We start from the raw sequence: 14,234 nt of genomic DNA, 5'->3' as shown, positions 1-14,234 counted from the left end.
CAGGCCCCTGAATGTAAGCTGGATGGTGTGTCTGAAGATAGCCAAATCCTTTCTTGACCTGTTCTACTACAGAGAATATAGGATTAGTTAGACTAGTGCATTTGCTCCACAGTGAGGATAATCGAGTTCTCATCAGTACAGTGATTCTCAAATCTTAAGGTAGAGAATAATCACTTGGAGTCTGTGTTAAAAATGCAGATTATAGAGTCTCACCTCTAGTGATTCTAGTTTTCAGTAGCTCTATGGAGACAGAACTGAGATAAAATGGGATAAACTGGGTATAAACCAAGGACTGGGCCTCTGAATATCTCGTTGCTAAGGATAGGAATGAGGAAAGAACACCCATGGCATGATGCTACAAAAGCAAGAGGCAGAGATGGTTTGAATTCTAATTCCGACCCTTGGGTGGTTCAATTAGGATATGAAAAAGCAGGGGCAGGACCCATTTTCCCAAGGGAGTTGGCCTTAATCAACTGACCAGAAGTGTGGAGTGACACCCCCTCTAAGGATCTGAAGGGATATAGAGAAAACTGGAGAAGCTTTTGGGCCCAGGTGGTGGTAGTGGCAGCAGCTGTGTAGAAATAAGGCACAGTTTATAAGACCTAGTGTGCAGACTATAAAAACCTGCTGCGATAGGACTAGGATAAGGCAAAGGCTTGAGAGTTACTGACAGTAAAATTTCACCTAAAACTTTAAAAGGGTTTGTTTATTTGATAGGAAAGAAAGGAAGGTAAACTTTGTAAATGTTTGCAGGTCTACAATGAACCCAGGAGATGAGAAACTGAGCTGCCAAAATGGGTGGTTGCAGCAAAAAAGGGAGTTAAATCAATATTTGAGGCGTCCAGGTAATAAACTTCAAGGAGCTGATGTGACTGCTGAAGGAATCAGAGTCACCTAGGAGAGCATGAATTGGTAAGAGGCTCAAGGAGGATTTTCTAAGACATTTTCATTCATTTAACCAATGTTTATTGAGAGCCTACTATGTGTCAGGACCCGTGCCAATATTGGATATATAGTGGTAAACAAGGCAGATACAGTCCCTGTCCTTGTGGAGCTGATAGGCTAGTTGGGGAAAGGGACATTAGGCAAATAATCACACGTGTACATATCTGTGTGGAAAGAAAGGTGGGTCAAAGAAGTTTTCCAGGAGAAGGTGACATTTAAGTGAACACCTGAGGAATGCAGAGTAGTTAGGCCTGGCAGAGAGTGGAGGAAATACTGTGTGTATTTTTTGTTCAAAAAAGCATGAAGTCATATATTATTGTGGTAATTAAGTACATCTATAAGGGGGAGAGGATAGGGAAAATATTCCAAAGAGAGGGACTATCAAGTGAAAATGTAGGCAAAAGCCAGATCATGCAAGGTTTTGTGGGCCATATGAAATTTGGATTTCATCCTAAGAGCAACAGGAGGCCACTGAAGGATTTTAAATAAGAAATGATATGACAAAATCTGTAGTTATAGAAAAGTTACTTTGGATGGCTGTGTGGAGAATGGAATTGAAGGGAGCAATAGTAGATATGGAAAGATCAGTAGGAGGCTACAGGAGCAATCCAGGTGGGAGATTATAGTGGTTTGATTTAGGGTGACGGCAGTATCAATTGGGAGAAGTGGAAAATGATGAAATATTCTTGGGAGGTAAATCTACAGGTCTTGCAAATGTGAATTATACCAAAAAAGTGTTAGGGATGACTACAAGGTTTCTATCATGATCCAGTGGCTAGATGGTGATGCTATTTATTGAGCAAGTTTGGGGAAGACGATAAATTCACGTTTGGATATGTTGATCTTGGGATGTCTCTGTGACATGGAATAGTCAGTTGGATATGGGAGAAATAAACCTGTGAGTCACAGTACATAGATGACATTTAAAGTCAAAGATGTAGTTGAGATTGCCTATATTGATCAGGTAGAATAAGAGGAAGAGAAACTTAAGATTAATCTATAAGAAATGTCAGCATTAAAGGTCACATAGTAGAGGAAGGTACAGCACTTAGGAATGAATGAACAAGAACAGTGATAATTTTTTTTGTGTGTGAGGAAGACTAGCCCTGAGCTAACATCTGTTGCCAGCCTCCTCTTTTTGCTGAGGAAGATTGGCCCTGGGCTAACATCTGTGCCCATCTTCCTCTACTTTATATGCGGGACGCCTGCTACAGCATGGCTTGATGAGTGGTGCATAGGTCAACGCCTGGGATCTGAACCTGCGAAACCCAGGCCACTGAAGCAGAGAGTGCAAACTTAACCACTACACCACTTGGCGGGCCCCTGGAATAGTGATAATTTTAATTAGATAAACTAGGCCTGGAGTTCACAACCAGCCTCTCCAGCTGTGTCTCACTAACTCCCAGGCAAAATCTTAAAAAAAAAAACCCTTGGGTTAAAAAAAAAAGATAATAATGTCCCTATATATGTTCACTGGTCAGAACATTTCAGTCTTTTCACAAAAAGAGATGAGTATGACACTAATTCCCCTCAGTTAGTGGTACAGTGGACCCAGTCAATGTAAAGGACACTAACATTATAGTGTGAAATTTTCCACAGGACTATAAGAGAAATGGTAACAAGTGAAGATAAAATAGAAAGGATGTCTTTTATAAATAATTACGAAACAAACCATCATGTGGGTTGAGGCTCCAAGTTAGAATTGAGGCTATAACAATGAGACCTGTCCTGAGGAAACTATTAATTCTGTGGAACACATTTTTCTTTCATTCTTAAACATCCTTTTATAAATTATAAAAATAATAATATGCTTATTGCAGAAAATATACTAAAGCATAAAGAAAATAAAAATCTACCTACAATGCCACCAGCCATAGATTACCATTGTTAATATTATGGTGTATTTTCTTCCAGTCTTTTTGCCCTGTGCGTATACGTACGTGTGTACACATATGTACACACACACACACCACTTTTTAAATTAAATTAAAAATTTTAAATTGAACTATAAATTATGAAAAGTGCATAAATCTTAAGTATACAGCTTGATAAATTATCACATAGTGATTATAACAACGTAACTACCACTGAAGTTGAGAAATAGACTAGTACTAGCATCCCAGAAGTCCCTTTGCAAACACTATCTCCTTTCCTCTTCCCTCAAATTAACCACTATCCTGACTTCTAACACCAGGGACTTGTTTTTGAACTTTACATAAATGGAATCATACAAGATTTACTCCTTTGTGTCTGGCTTTTTTCACTCAACATCATGTTTGTAAGATTCACCCATATTTTTGTGTTTAGCAATACCAAATTTATGTTTACTGATATATAGTCCTCCATTATATGAAGCTATCAATTTATTTAACCATTCTACTGTTGATGGACATTTGCATTGTTTCTAGTTTAGGCTATTGCAAATTACGCTACTCATTTCCATTGGGTAGACAACTAGGAGAAGAATTTCTGGGTCATGGGGTGTGAATATGTTCAACTTTAGTTAGATGATGCCAAACAGTTTCCCAAAGTGATTGTAACAATTTATACTCCCACTTGCAATATATTAGTCCCAGTTGCTCAATATCCTCACCAATACTTGATACTGATAGTTTAAAACATTCAGCCATTCTGGTGGATACGTAGTGGTCTCTCACTGTGGTTTTAATTTGCATTTCCCTGATTACTACTTAGTTAAAGTACCTTTTAATATATTTATTAGCCATTTGGATACCCTTTTGTCAAGTGCCTTTTTAGGTCTTTTGTCCATTTTATTATTTGTAGGGGTTCTTTATATATTTAGGATACAAGCCCTTTGTCAGTTATATGTATTAAAATATCTTCTTCTACTATTTTGCCTTTTTCATCTTTTTTTTTTTTTTTTTTTGTGAAGAAGATCGGCCCTGACCTAACATCTGCCAATCCTCCTCTTTTTGCTGAGGAAGATTGGCCCTGGGCTAACATCCATGCCCATCTTCCTCCACTTTATATTTGGGACTCCTGCCACAGCATGGCTTGCCAAGTGGTGCGTCGTGCCCCCCCGGGATCCGAACCGGCGAACCCCGGGCCACCGCAGCGGAGCGCGTGCACCTAACCGCTTACGCCACCAGGCCGGCCCCACCTTTTTCATCTCTTAATGGTGCCTTTTGATAAATAGAAGTTTAACATTTTTAATGTAGTCCAGTTTATCAATGTTTTCCTACTTAAGAAATTTCTTCCTACCTCAAGGACATGAAGATATTTTCTCATTTATCTCCTATATGCCTTATTATTTCACTTTTCCCATTTATATCTGCAAGCCATCTCCAATTGATTTTTCTGTATGGTATGAGGTAGGAATCAAGTTTCCCCCCACCGCCTCACATGAATATCCAGTTGATCCAGCACTATTTATTGAAAAGATTCTTCTTTTTCCATTGCTGGGCATTTAGTGGAAACCTTTCACTTTGGAAACTCACATGTTTTTGTTCTAGGAAATTTTCTTCAATTACTCCATTGATGAATTCCTTACCTCTGTTTTCTATTTCTGGAACCCCTATTATTCAAACATTGGAATTCCAGGACTCATTCTCTTAATTATTTACATCTTTTTTTCCTCCTATTTTTCTTCTTTTTGTTTTTGCTCTACTCTATAGGAACTTTCCTTATTTTTATTTTCCATCATTTAGTTTTATAATTTTTTGCCATTGTAATGGCATTTGTAATATTCATTAGTTCTTTCTGTTCTGTGAATTTGTTTTTACAGTATCCAGTTTTTATTTCATGATTGCAATATCTTCTTTTACTCCTATGATGACATTATTAATAATTTTTCAAAGTTTTCTTCTCTCTGCATAGTCTCTATTTCCCCCAATTGCTTTCTATGTTTGTTAGTCCTGGTCTGTATCTTCCATAATATTCAACGCTGTCAACCGTTCACTTCTTGAATCAATTCTATACTGCCTTTGACAATAACTTGCTAGCTTTTTCTCATTTCTCATTCTACTTTGCTAAGCCCCACACTGGCTCCTGTTTCATCACTGGTATATGCACTGAACGAGGTATCAAGCTTGGTGATGGAGACTCAGAAATTAGTAAGACAGGGCTCCTGACCTGACCCCTCAAGTTATCTTACTTATCTTTTGGTATCTAATCTCTCTTCATGGATAATCAGCAACTGATGCCCTGGCCAGGATGCTGTATGCCAGAGAATCTCAGGATATGGATTTACCGGAGCAAATAACAAACAGAGCATGGAGCAGTGGTAGTCATAGAGTTGGAAAGATAGTCCAAATTGAATCACTAATCCAAAGAGGACAAGGCAAAGTCTAGCTAAAACCACATATAGAGACTAATAAAATAAAAGGTTTCAGGGAAGTGAGGAGCAGAGCAATGCCTGGATCCATTCCTGGGATTAAAAGCAGGCAGCTAGCAGTTTTAGAAATCTTATTCCTGTTTTTTAAGTCTGTTTTGGTGAGGAGTAGGGTTTGGGAGAGAGGAGAAAGATGTTCTAAGTGTTTAAAGATTTAGCAGGGAACAGAAACATGACTTCAAATATCATCTCTATGCTAGTAACTCCAAAATTCAGACTTTTGTCCTCAGTTCTAGATCCATATATCCAAATGTCTATTAGAAATCTTTACCTAAATGTTCTACAAGCACATCAAACTTAAATTGAATTCATCTTCCTCCTAAATTCATTCCTCCTCTTATGTTCTCTAAGTGAATGATAACATTATCATCAAATCCATCAATGCCATCCTAGCTAGACATTCTGGAATTATTTCCTCTCATCTTCCTCTTCTTCACTCCTCACTCATCCTACACACTTGGATGTTGAATCCAGTCCACGTTACTTCTGAGATATTCCATTTCCACCCTCCCCCTCTCATTTTCAGTATCATTGCCATATAAGCACTGGTTATTAGAAATAGATTTGGAAAGGCCTTATGGAATATTAGGGAACCTGGGGTAGAGAGCTAATATTAGTGTGGGATGAACACAGGTACAGAAGTATTAGCTCCTAGGGAAGATTGAGAATCACATCTCAAGTTCAATGTGGCAATTTAAGCCCAATTTCAGACAAATAATAAGATACTGAGATGGGAGGTGTACCGAGGAATAAAGCTTGCTTCAGCACAGTGCTAGAAAGGGAAGAGAGTCGTTTTGGTGACAGTAGTGGTGAACAAGACAGGTGCAATACAGGTCCTCAACCAAGGTGCTCAGTTCAAGAAAAGGCAAGAGAGCTTGGAAATAGGCAAAAATTCTGAGAAAGAGCTAGTGGGAATGAGGTACAAAAGCAGGCCATAGCCCAGTTGTTGGGGTACAGAGCTGTACTTCCCTCTGGAGCTGCAGACCTGGAGATAGGGCAGAACTCAGGTCACTTAGAGCTCTAGACTTAAGGAGGTCAAAGAAGTAGAAGAGCCCCCCTATGTAGGATAAGAAGAGATATATAAAGCTACTCTTGAACAGCATCACTCAAATAGCAAGAGCTCAGTTATTATGTAAATGTTACACCTTTGAGTATACAGTAACAGAAGATTATTTCTGCTAGTTAGCAAGAGTTCTCGAAGCCTGTCTTTCTGACTATCCTTGTTTCTGAGGAGTGGTGAGGTGGTGTGTAGGAACTGATTAGCTCTATTGGCCAAGTGGGAAAGGCAGGTCCTCTGGCACATGGACTACAGTATTATATAGGCCATCCACCTGGTCTCATTGCCTCCTTTATTCTAGTACCAAAATATCTGATAAAAATGGAGAGGTAGTATAGAGAAGCATAAAAAACTTGAGTTCTGAAGTCAGGTGAGCTTGGGGTATAAATAATTTCCTTATTTATAAAATGGAAATGCTTGTGACGCCTACCTCACAGGGTAGTTTTGAAAACTAAATGAATTAACGTATATAAAGTCCCTTGCATGATGCCTGGAACATAGGAGGACCTAACAAACAAAATGAAAAATTGGCTCATACAGCTCCTCTTCTCAAAATTCTTCAATGGTTTCTTAAGATTAACTCTCTACAACCTGGCTTCATTATAAAAGCAAGAATTTATTTTAGACTTGGCTGTCTTTTCTACTACATTATAAGCTACTAGAAGGCAGGAACCATGTCTGTTTTATGCCCTCAACAATCAGCACTATTGCTTGCACATAGTAGGTACTCAATATATACTTGTTGAATGAATGAGTGAACATAGTATCTTTCTCCATCCACGCACTCTTGCATTATATAGCTCATAAGCACAATGCTAACAGATGCTCTTTAGAATAACCCTGATGCTATGCAGGATCCTGAAATGTTAAAGGAATTCTCATATCCTTCTCATTTCACTGAATGACGCAAATTATTTTATACTTTCTCTCATTTCTGAATATTCCAGGCTCCTGGGGATAGGGATTGTATGCACAAATAATGTCCATAAACTAGATCAATATATAACTCTAACATTCTCTGTCCTTTTTTGCCAAAACCTTTATGAGGTAGACAATTGGACTGCTTTAAGAACTAAGAGTTAAATGGATAGTTGTTTGGATAGAATGAACTAAGGTTAAGTGATTACAACTGCAAAAACATCCCAACCTCTAAACATGCAATAAAGCAACAAAGATTTTTAGAAACAAAAATGTTGTACAATTACCATTCACTTGGTTGATTTCTGAGTTGGAGGATAGAATCTCATCTGCCAGTTTCTGTGCAGTAGGAAGCACTTCAGTGTGGTGTGCCGTGATTAAATATTGAATAAACTTTTGTAGCTGGTCTCTATTCATCTGGAAAAGGGTTTCTGAGATAGGAAGACGCAATTTGACTTGGTCTGGTTTACGGATCCTGTAGAGTGAGAGCGCTACCACATGAGCACAGTAGAATATGTCTTTGTTCCCACAGCCACATGTCACTGAAGTGATTTTGCATCGATCAAAACTGATTGCAACTTTGTAAGTCACTGCTGGTTCAGAAGCAGTAGCCGGCTCAGTTACTGTGCCACTGAGATGGAAGCCTAAGGAAACAAAGAAAGTGTGTTTAGAGATTCAGTAGTACAAAACTTGAACATTTTCGAATATTCTGCATTTCAATTAATCAAGTCAAAAACTATTTGCTGAGTATCTCCTATACATGTGGTAGGCTCTGCCATAGACACAAAGGTCAGTGAAACTCAGGTATTGCTTTTAAGGAAAAGACAATCTAGAAAAAGAGTCCTTATATAACCTGGAATCCATGAACCTCCTGAACTAATACAAAAACTTTTTGTATGTACATACGTTCATTTTTCTGGAGGGATAGTTTATAGCTTTCATCATAGTCTCAAAAAGGTTAATAAGGAAGCCCAAATAAGTTATGAACCTCTATAGTAGATTTTGAGATCTTTGTGGACGGAGATAAGTCTACATCAGTACAATCTGGAGTAAGGTGAGTGCTATAAATGAAAGAGAAACCCAAAGAATGCCATGAGGAAGGACAGGAGGAAGAACAAGGAAGATAAAGACAACATTCCTCAAAATATACAGTTTCAAAATGTGACCATGTGGAATACCTGAAAGGCAAGAAACCTCATATGACGTGGACAGTAGAGCTTGGTGCAGGGAGACTAGGCAGTGTTACACCTCTACTCACTAGCACACAGCACTAATCATTTTGAAATGTAGAAAGAATACATTAAGTTACAACCAGATTGAAAAAAGTCAAATCAATAGCAAATTCATTCTATAATATTGTTTATTCTTCTCCTTTGACAAAAATATGTCTTCAGCTCATCAGTCACTCAATTCAACAAAAGTTTAATGAGACCTTAAGTATCAGACTGCTAGGCCTAGGGATACTAATAGAAAAAGGAGAGGAATATCAAATATTTGTAAAGCATCTACCATATAGTAGAACTGTGTTGGTTCCTTGAGCAATTTATTGGAACAACCTTATGCAGTTGGTATTATTTTCCTTATTTTAAAGGTGTGTAAACTGGGGTTCAGAAAGGTTAAGTAATTTGCTTGCTAGCCCCTCAGCTAGCAAGTGATAGACCAGAATTTGGAACCAGGTCTGACTGACTCCAAAGTTTATTTTCTTTTATTTGTATTACACTAGCTCTAAAAGACACCATGACAAAGTCCTTATCCTCAAAAATCACAGACATATATGGGCCGGCCCCGCGGCTTAGCGGTTAAGTGTGTGCGCTCCGCTGCTGGCGGCCTGGGTTCGGATCCCGGGTGTGCACCGACACACCGCTTCTCCGGCCATGCTGAGGCCGGATCCCACATACAGCAACTAGAAGGATGTGCAGCTATGACATACAACTATCTACTGGGGCTTTGGGGGAAAAAAATAAAAAAATAAAAAATAAAATTAAAAAAAAAAATCACAGACATAAATAAATGATTACAATATGATGTGCCCAATGGTACAGTAGAGACAGGAACAAAGGTAAGGCTAATTTCAGAGACTTTCCTATTTAACTGCAATGTACACTGTGAATAGGAAAGCAATTTTAAATAATTTTATTTTGTTGGATAAATATTTGCCAAATAATAGAAGGTACACATATAAGTTTCAGAGCCAGCATTGTGACTTGGTAGAATTAAAAAACGCAAAGAGAAAACTTTCCAAAGTTCAAGTTTCAGATAACTGTGGTTAATTAAAAGAAGAATAAGACCCAAATTTACAAGCATACTCACAAAATCTGGCAAAATTAACACCACTAAAGGCACATGTAGGTCCAATTCAAAGAAAGGTGCTCATTACTGAAAAAGTTAAGATTAATTTCCAGAGCAAGAAAAAGATCAAAATTAATTTGCTAACTTCATAGCCTCCAGGTATACTTTTTAACCTTCACAGGGGCCTTCTCTCAGCTAAACTTAGCTGCATATTTAAAAATATTCGTCACTTGTTTAAAGCAAAGTAAAAAAGTTACGTTCAAATATGATTAAGTATGGGTAAAACTGCCATCACTTTAGAACTAAGGAAGAGAACTGCCGGGTTGAGAAACAGCTCCTCTCCAGATTTATATCCACCAGACAGGCCAGTAGAGTAATACAGCAGAAAGCATACTGTACTGGAATTAGGGAGCTAGGATCTGCTATTTACTATGTAGTCTCAGGCAACTCGCTTTACAACTCCGAGCCTCAGCTTCCTTCTCAGTAAAGTGGGGGTAATAATACCGCTTCTCTTTCAAAAGTACTTTGCAAAACTGTAAAATGTCCTACACGCTCTTACGCAATTTTTGTTAATGGGTCTCCATGTCAAAGGAATCAGAAACAAACTCCCCAATGGCCAACTTTCACAGTGGTTGAAAACCAGGTGCTAAGAAAGTATATTCTTCATTCCCTTTAGGCCACTCAGGAGTATTTGGTACATTCTTGAGAAATGATAAGTTCTGATGAAAACAGACCTCATAGAAGGGCTACTTTGAAATTTCAAATAAGATAGTGATGTCAATGTGGGAAAAGCTTACGCTCCAAGCCTGTGAATCTAAAAGGTAAGTATAAACATTTCTATTTGATCAGTTCAATGCTTTGGGGCACTGGGCCTGCAGCACAGTCTCTGAACCCAACTCTCTCATTCCCCTCCTGCATGAAAAGAAATAAGAATATCGGTTAGATTTGGGACAGAAACAATGGGTATCTTATTAAGACATAAGCCCCATGGGAGCAGGGCTGTCTCTGTGTATCATTCATCACTATAAAAAAACAAAATCGCTCTGGCTGTAATATGAAAAAAGATTGGATCTCAGCTTCCATATTTTTAAGATGCGAGGTTGGTCTAGAAGACCTCCTAGGTTCATTTTAGCACAGATATATCATGATTTTATAGTGACTATGACTGAATCTATTATCATCATCTTTCCTAGAACCAGGGTACTTTTGGGATTTAAAGAGTGTATAATAATAGCTAACGTTTATGAGTACCTCCTACGTGTTAGGGTCCGTTCTAAGTGCTTTACAAGCATTAACTCATTAAATTTTCACAATTCTTATGAATTTGAGAGTAGGTATACTGGTAAGATTTCTGTGTCAGTTTGACTAGGCTACAGAACCCAGTTCTTCAATTAAACACTAATCTAAGGTACTGCTGTGGAGGTATTTTGTAGATGCGGTTAACATCTACAAGCAGTTGACTTTAACTAAAGGAAATTATCCTCAGTAATGTGGGTGGGTCTCATCCAATCAGTTGAAAGGCCTTAAGAGCAAAATCGAGGTTTCTCTTAGAAAGAAATTCTGCCTCAAGACTGCAGCATCATCCTGCCCAAGATTTTCCAGCCTGCTGGCCTCGCTACAGATTTCAGACATGCCAGCTCCTATAACTGCATAGGCCAATTCCTTGAAATAAATTATGTGTGTACAGTGTGTGAGTGTATACCCTACTGATTCTGTTTCTCTGGAAAACTCTGATTGATTATTATTATAGTTCCCATTTTATGTATGAGGAAATACAAGCACAGAAGAGGTTAAGTAACTTGCTCAAGGTCATTCTGCTAGTAAGTGGCAAAGCCAAGGTTCACACCCAGGCAGTCTGGCTCAAAAGCCCATATTCTTAATTATTACACTATACTGCCTCTGTATAATATTGTGTTGTATGGCAATCAATACCACATTTAACTTTATAAACTATAAAACAATACAACTAGAAACATCATTAGAAAATACCTTTAAGGTTTATCGAAATTCTAAAATTTCAGTTTTTATAGCACTGGTAATGGCTTGAACCTTCTAGGTTAATCTGGAATTAGAGACAAAATGTTGAGTATCAGTTTAGATTCCAGCTGTCTCCACAGTAGGTTAATGTTAAAACTTTCTGCAAAGTATTTTTCAAAAGCTAGTTAGACCTGGCTCCCTAGAGGCTTCAGTTAAGGCCCACGATGCTCTTGGGAACATGTTCAGTTGAGCTGGGTAAATCTTTGGGCTCTATCAGCTGTACTAACACTGTATAGCTCAGACCTAGGCCCATTTGAAAGGTGGAAGGCTCTGAGCAGCTCTGTGGAAGTTCCCTTGCTAGGAGTTCCTTTTTCCCTATATCTCTTAGAATGTAAACTGAAAGTCAGTTTCAAATACTTGTACTTCTTGTCTATTTTAACCTAGTAACATTTTTTTAAAGTTTAATTACTCCTGAGAATAAAGCTACATAGAATAGGTTCACTGTAGTGTTTTCTTTCCCATTGCAAACCTAACTGCCATAAACATGTAAATAAAAAATCTGCTGATTTAAGCAAACATGTAGAAGCCTAATTTTTAAAAATCTCTGTTAAATTCAGCATGTATTTATGGAATACCCACTGTATGCTCTGATTTTTTACTTTTTAACTCGTCCATTTGGACATTTTCAAACAAAGTAGAGAGGGTATAGTATAATGAGTCCCCATGTATCTATCACTCAGCTTCAACAATTACCAACACAAAGATAAACTTGTTTAATCTTTACCCTTTCCCAAGTCCTTCCCTATCCTCTCCAATGGATTATATTGAAGTAAATCCCAGAAATATCATCTTATTGGTAAACACCTCTGCATACATTTCTAAAAGATAAGAATTTAAAATTAATAATAATTCCTTAATATCAAATATCCAGTGTTTAGATTTCCACAACTGACATCAAAACAACAAAAACAAAAATAAGAGATTTGTTCATAATAGGATACAAAGAAGGTCCAGACATTACATTTGGTTGATATGTCTTTTAAGTTACAAGTTCCCTCTCCTTTCTTTTCCCCCCAATTATTCACCAAAAAATAACAGTTATGTCTAGAGAGACTTGACTAGATTCAGGTTTTTTGGTAAAATTACTTCATAGGTTGTGTTGCATACTTCCTAATATATCACATCAGGAGACATAACGCCTGATGGTCTTTCTTTTTGTGCTATTAGGATTGATCAATGGGTTCAGGTGTTGTTAGCCTGAACCATTCATTATAAAGTTCCTTGTCAACTTTTCATCTAACAGTTTTTATTAGTCATTGACGATCACTGCCTCAATCTATTATTTCATTATAGAAATAATTAAAAAAAAATTTTTTTTAATTTAAATATCTTTATTTTTTATTTAAATTTTGACTCTCTCACCTTCTCTGACTCTTAACCCCCTCATCTGTAAAGTAAGGAAAAAGACATATAAAGTGGCCAGCTCTGTGCCTGGAACATGGTGGGCTTTCAACAAAAAAAGTGACAGAAACAACCACAAACTCTGCTTAGAACTCATCGGAAAAACAACTACTTTATAGACAAAATTTTCCTAAACATCATCTTTGTGATGATCCTTCACTCACATTTTCCTAAAATACAAAAAGACAACTCATATAGTGTGAAATTATCCTGCTTATCAAATATTCAAATGCCCAAGAACCACAGGCTTTTAAAACAGTCTCTTTCATCAGCTGTAGGTCTTGCAATGATAAAGATAATGGTTGGACTGGTGGGAGAGGGAGTAGGCAGTCATATAGGGAAGCAACATATGTTTGCTTTACTAGGGGCTCCAGCAGGCCATAAAGGTCGAACTCCCATAGTTCCTTACTTCATACAGCATGTCTTTTTGGAGCAAAGCAGTCAGGAATGGTGGGTCTGGTGGAGACCTAACTTTGTGAGGAAAATAGTCAATCAGGCAGCTGCTCCCCCTTGTGGCCCTATCACTTTATACAGGAGGAGGAAAAAAAAAACAAGTAGGTTAACACCAAGCAAGCCCTGAAAAATACACCAACTACTTTCAAGGACTTCCTATTTAGTTTTGCAAGCACTGCACCACCTCCCCAACCCACTCCTAAATCACAAAGCAAACTCTGCCCCGAGAAAAAGAGATACTTCATCTCAACTTTCTGTTCTGTGGCTGAGACAGCTTACCTACCCGGCCTCTACATTGTTTAGAAATTTAAGAATAAAATTTCCACAACCCCTTCTCCAGTACAATGGCTTCGCAACCCTCGGCTTCCAGGAAAATCACTGGCCTCCTATAAATACCTGCTACGGGGTAAGCCCCTCCCAGCATGTGATCCCGTAAGCATGCCATGTTTTCCTTGCCTTCCACATGCTCCAAGTGCCATTTAGGAGTGGGGCAAGATTCAAAAAGGGTGTAGAAATGGCCTCATCGGCCCCTAATAACCCAGTTCTTTGCAGGTTCCTTGCTAGAGCTTGCCGTGCTTAAATGTGCAGCAAGAGCTCTGAGAACCTCAAGATTAGCAAGAAATTGTTAAAAATCCATGAGTGACTCATGGCTTAAAAGAGTTCTTATTCTCCTGCCTTCTAAACTGAATGGTGGCACAAGAGGAAATGGAAATGAGTGAAATTGTTTACTTAACAATTTTCTTTTCCAGCATCAAGGCTGGGGAATCCAGGGCATGGGCTGGA

At 38.1% G+C, this 14,234-nt stretch overlaps 1 protein-coding gene across 3 annotated transcripts in view; it reads right to left on the bottom strand.

The window, feature by feature from the left end:
- ZSWIM5 (zinc finger SWIM-type containing 5) overlaps window positions 1-14,234 on the bottom strand; it is a 244,833-nt gene that overhangs the window by 51,047 nt on the left and 179,552 nt on the right. For all 3 annotated transcript variants that reach the window (XM_087446045.1, XM_004442012.3, XM_087446046.1), the window contains exon 2: window positions 7,559-7,915. In XM_087446045.1, coding sequence (XP_087302171.1) covers window positions 7,559-7,915 — 357 coding nt within the window. The remainder of the gene's footprint in view (window positions 1-7,558; window positions 7,916-14,234) is intronic.

The sequence above is a fragment of the Ceratotherium simum genome, chromosome 22 (genome assembly GCF_057802395.1).
Source record: "Ceratotherium simum simum isolate JZ-2026a chromosome 22, ASM5780239v1, whole genome shotgun sequence".
NCBI lineage: Eukaryota > Metazoa > Chordata > Mammalia > Perissodactyla > Rhinocerotidae > Ceratotherium > Ceratotherium simum.
Note: the sequence above shows the minus strand (reverse complement) of the source record. Positions and strands in the feature narration are given on the sequence as shown.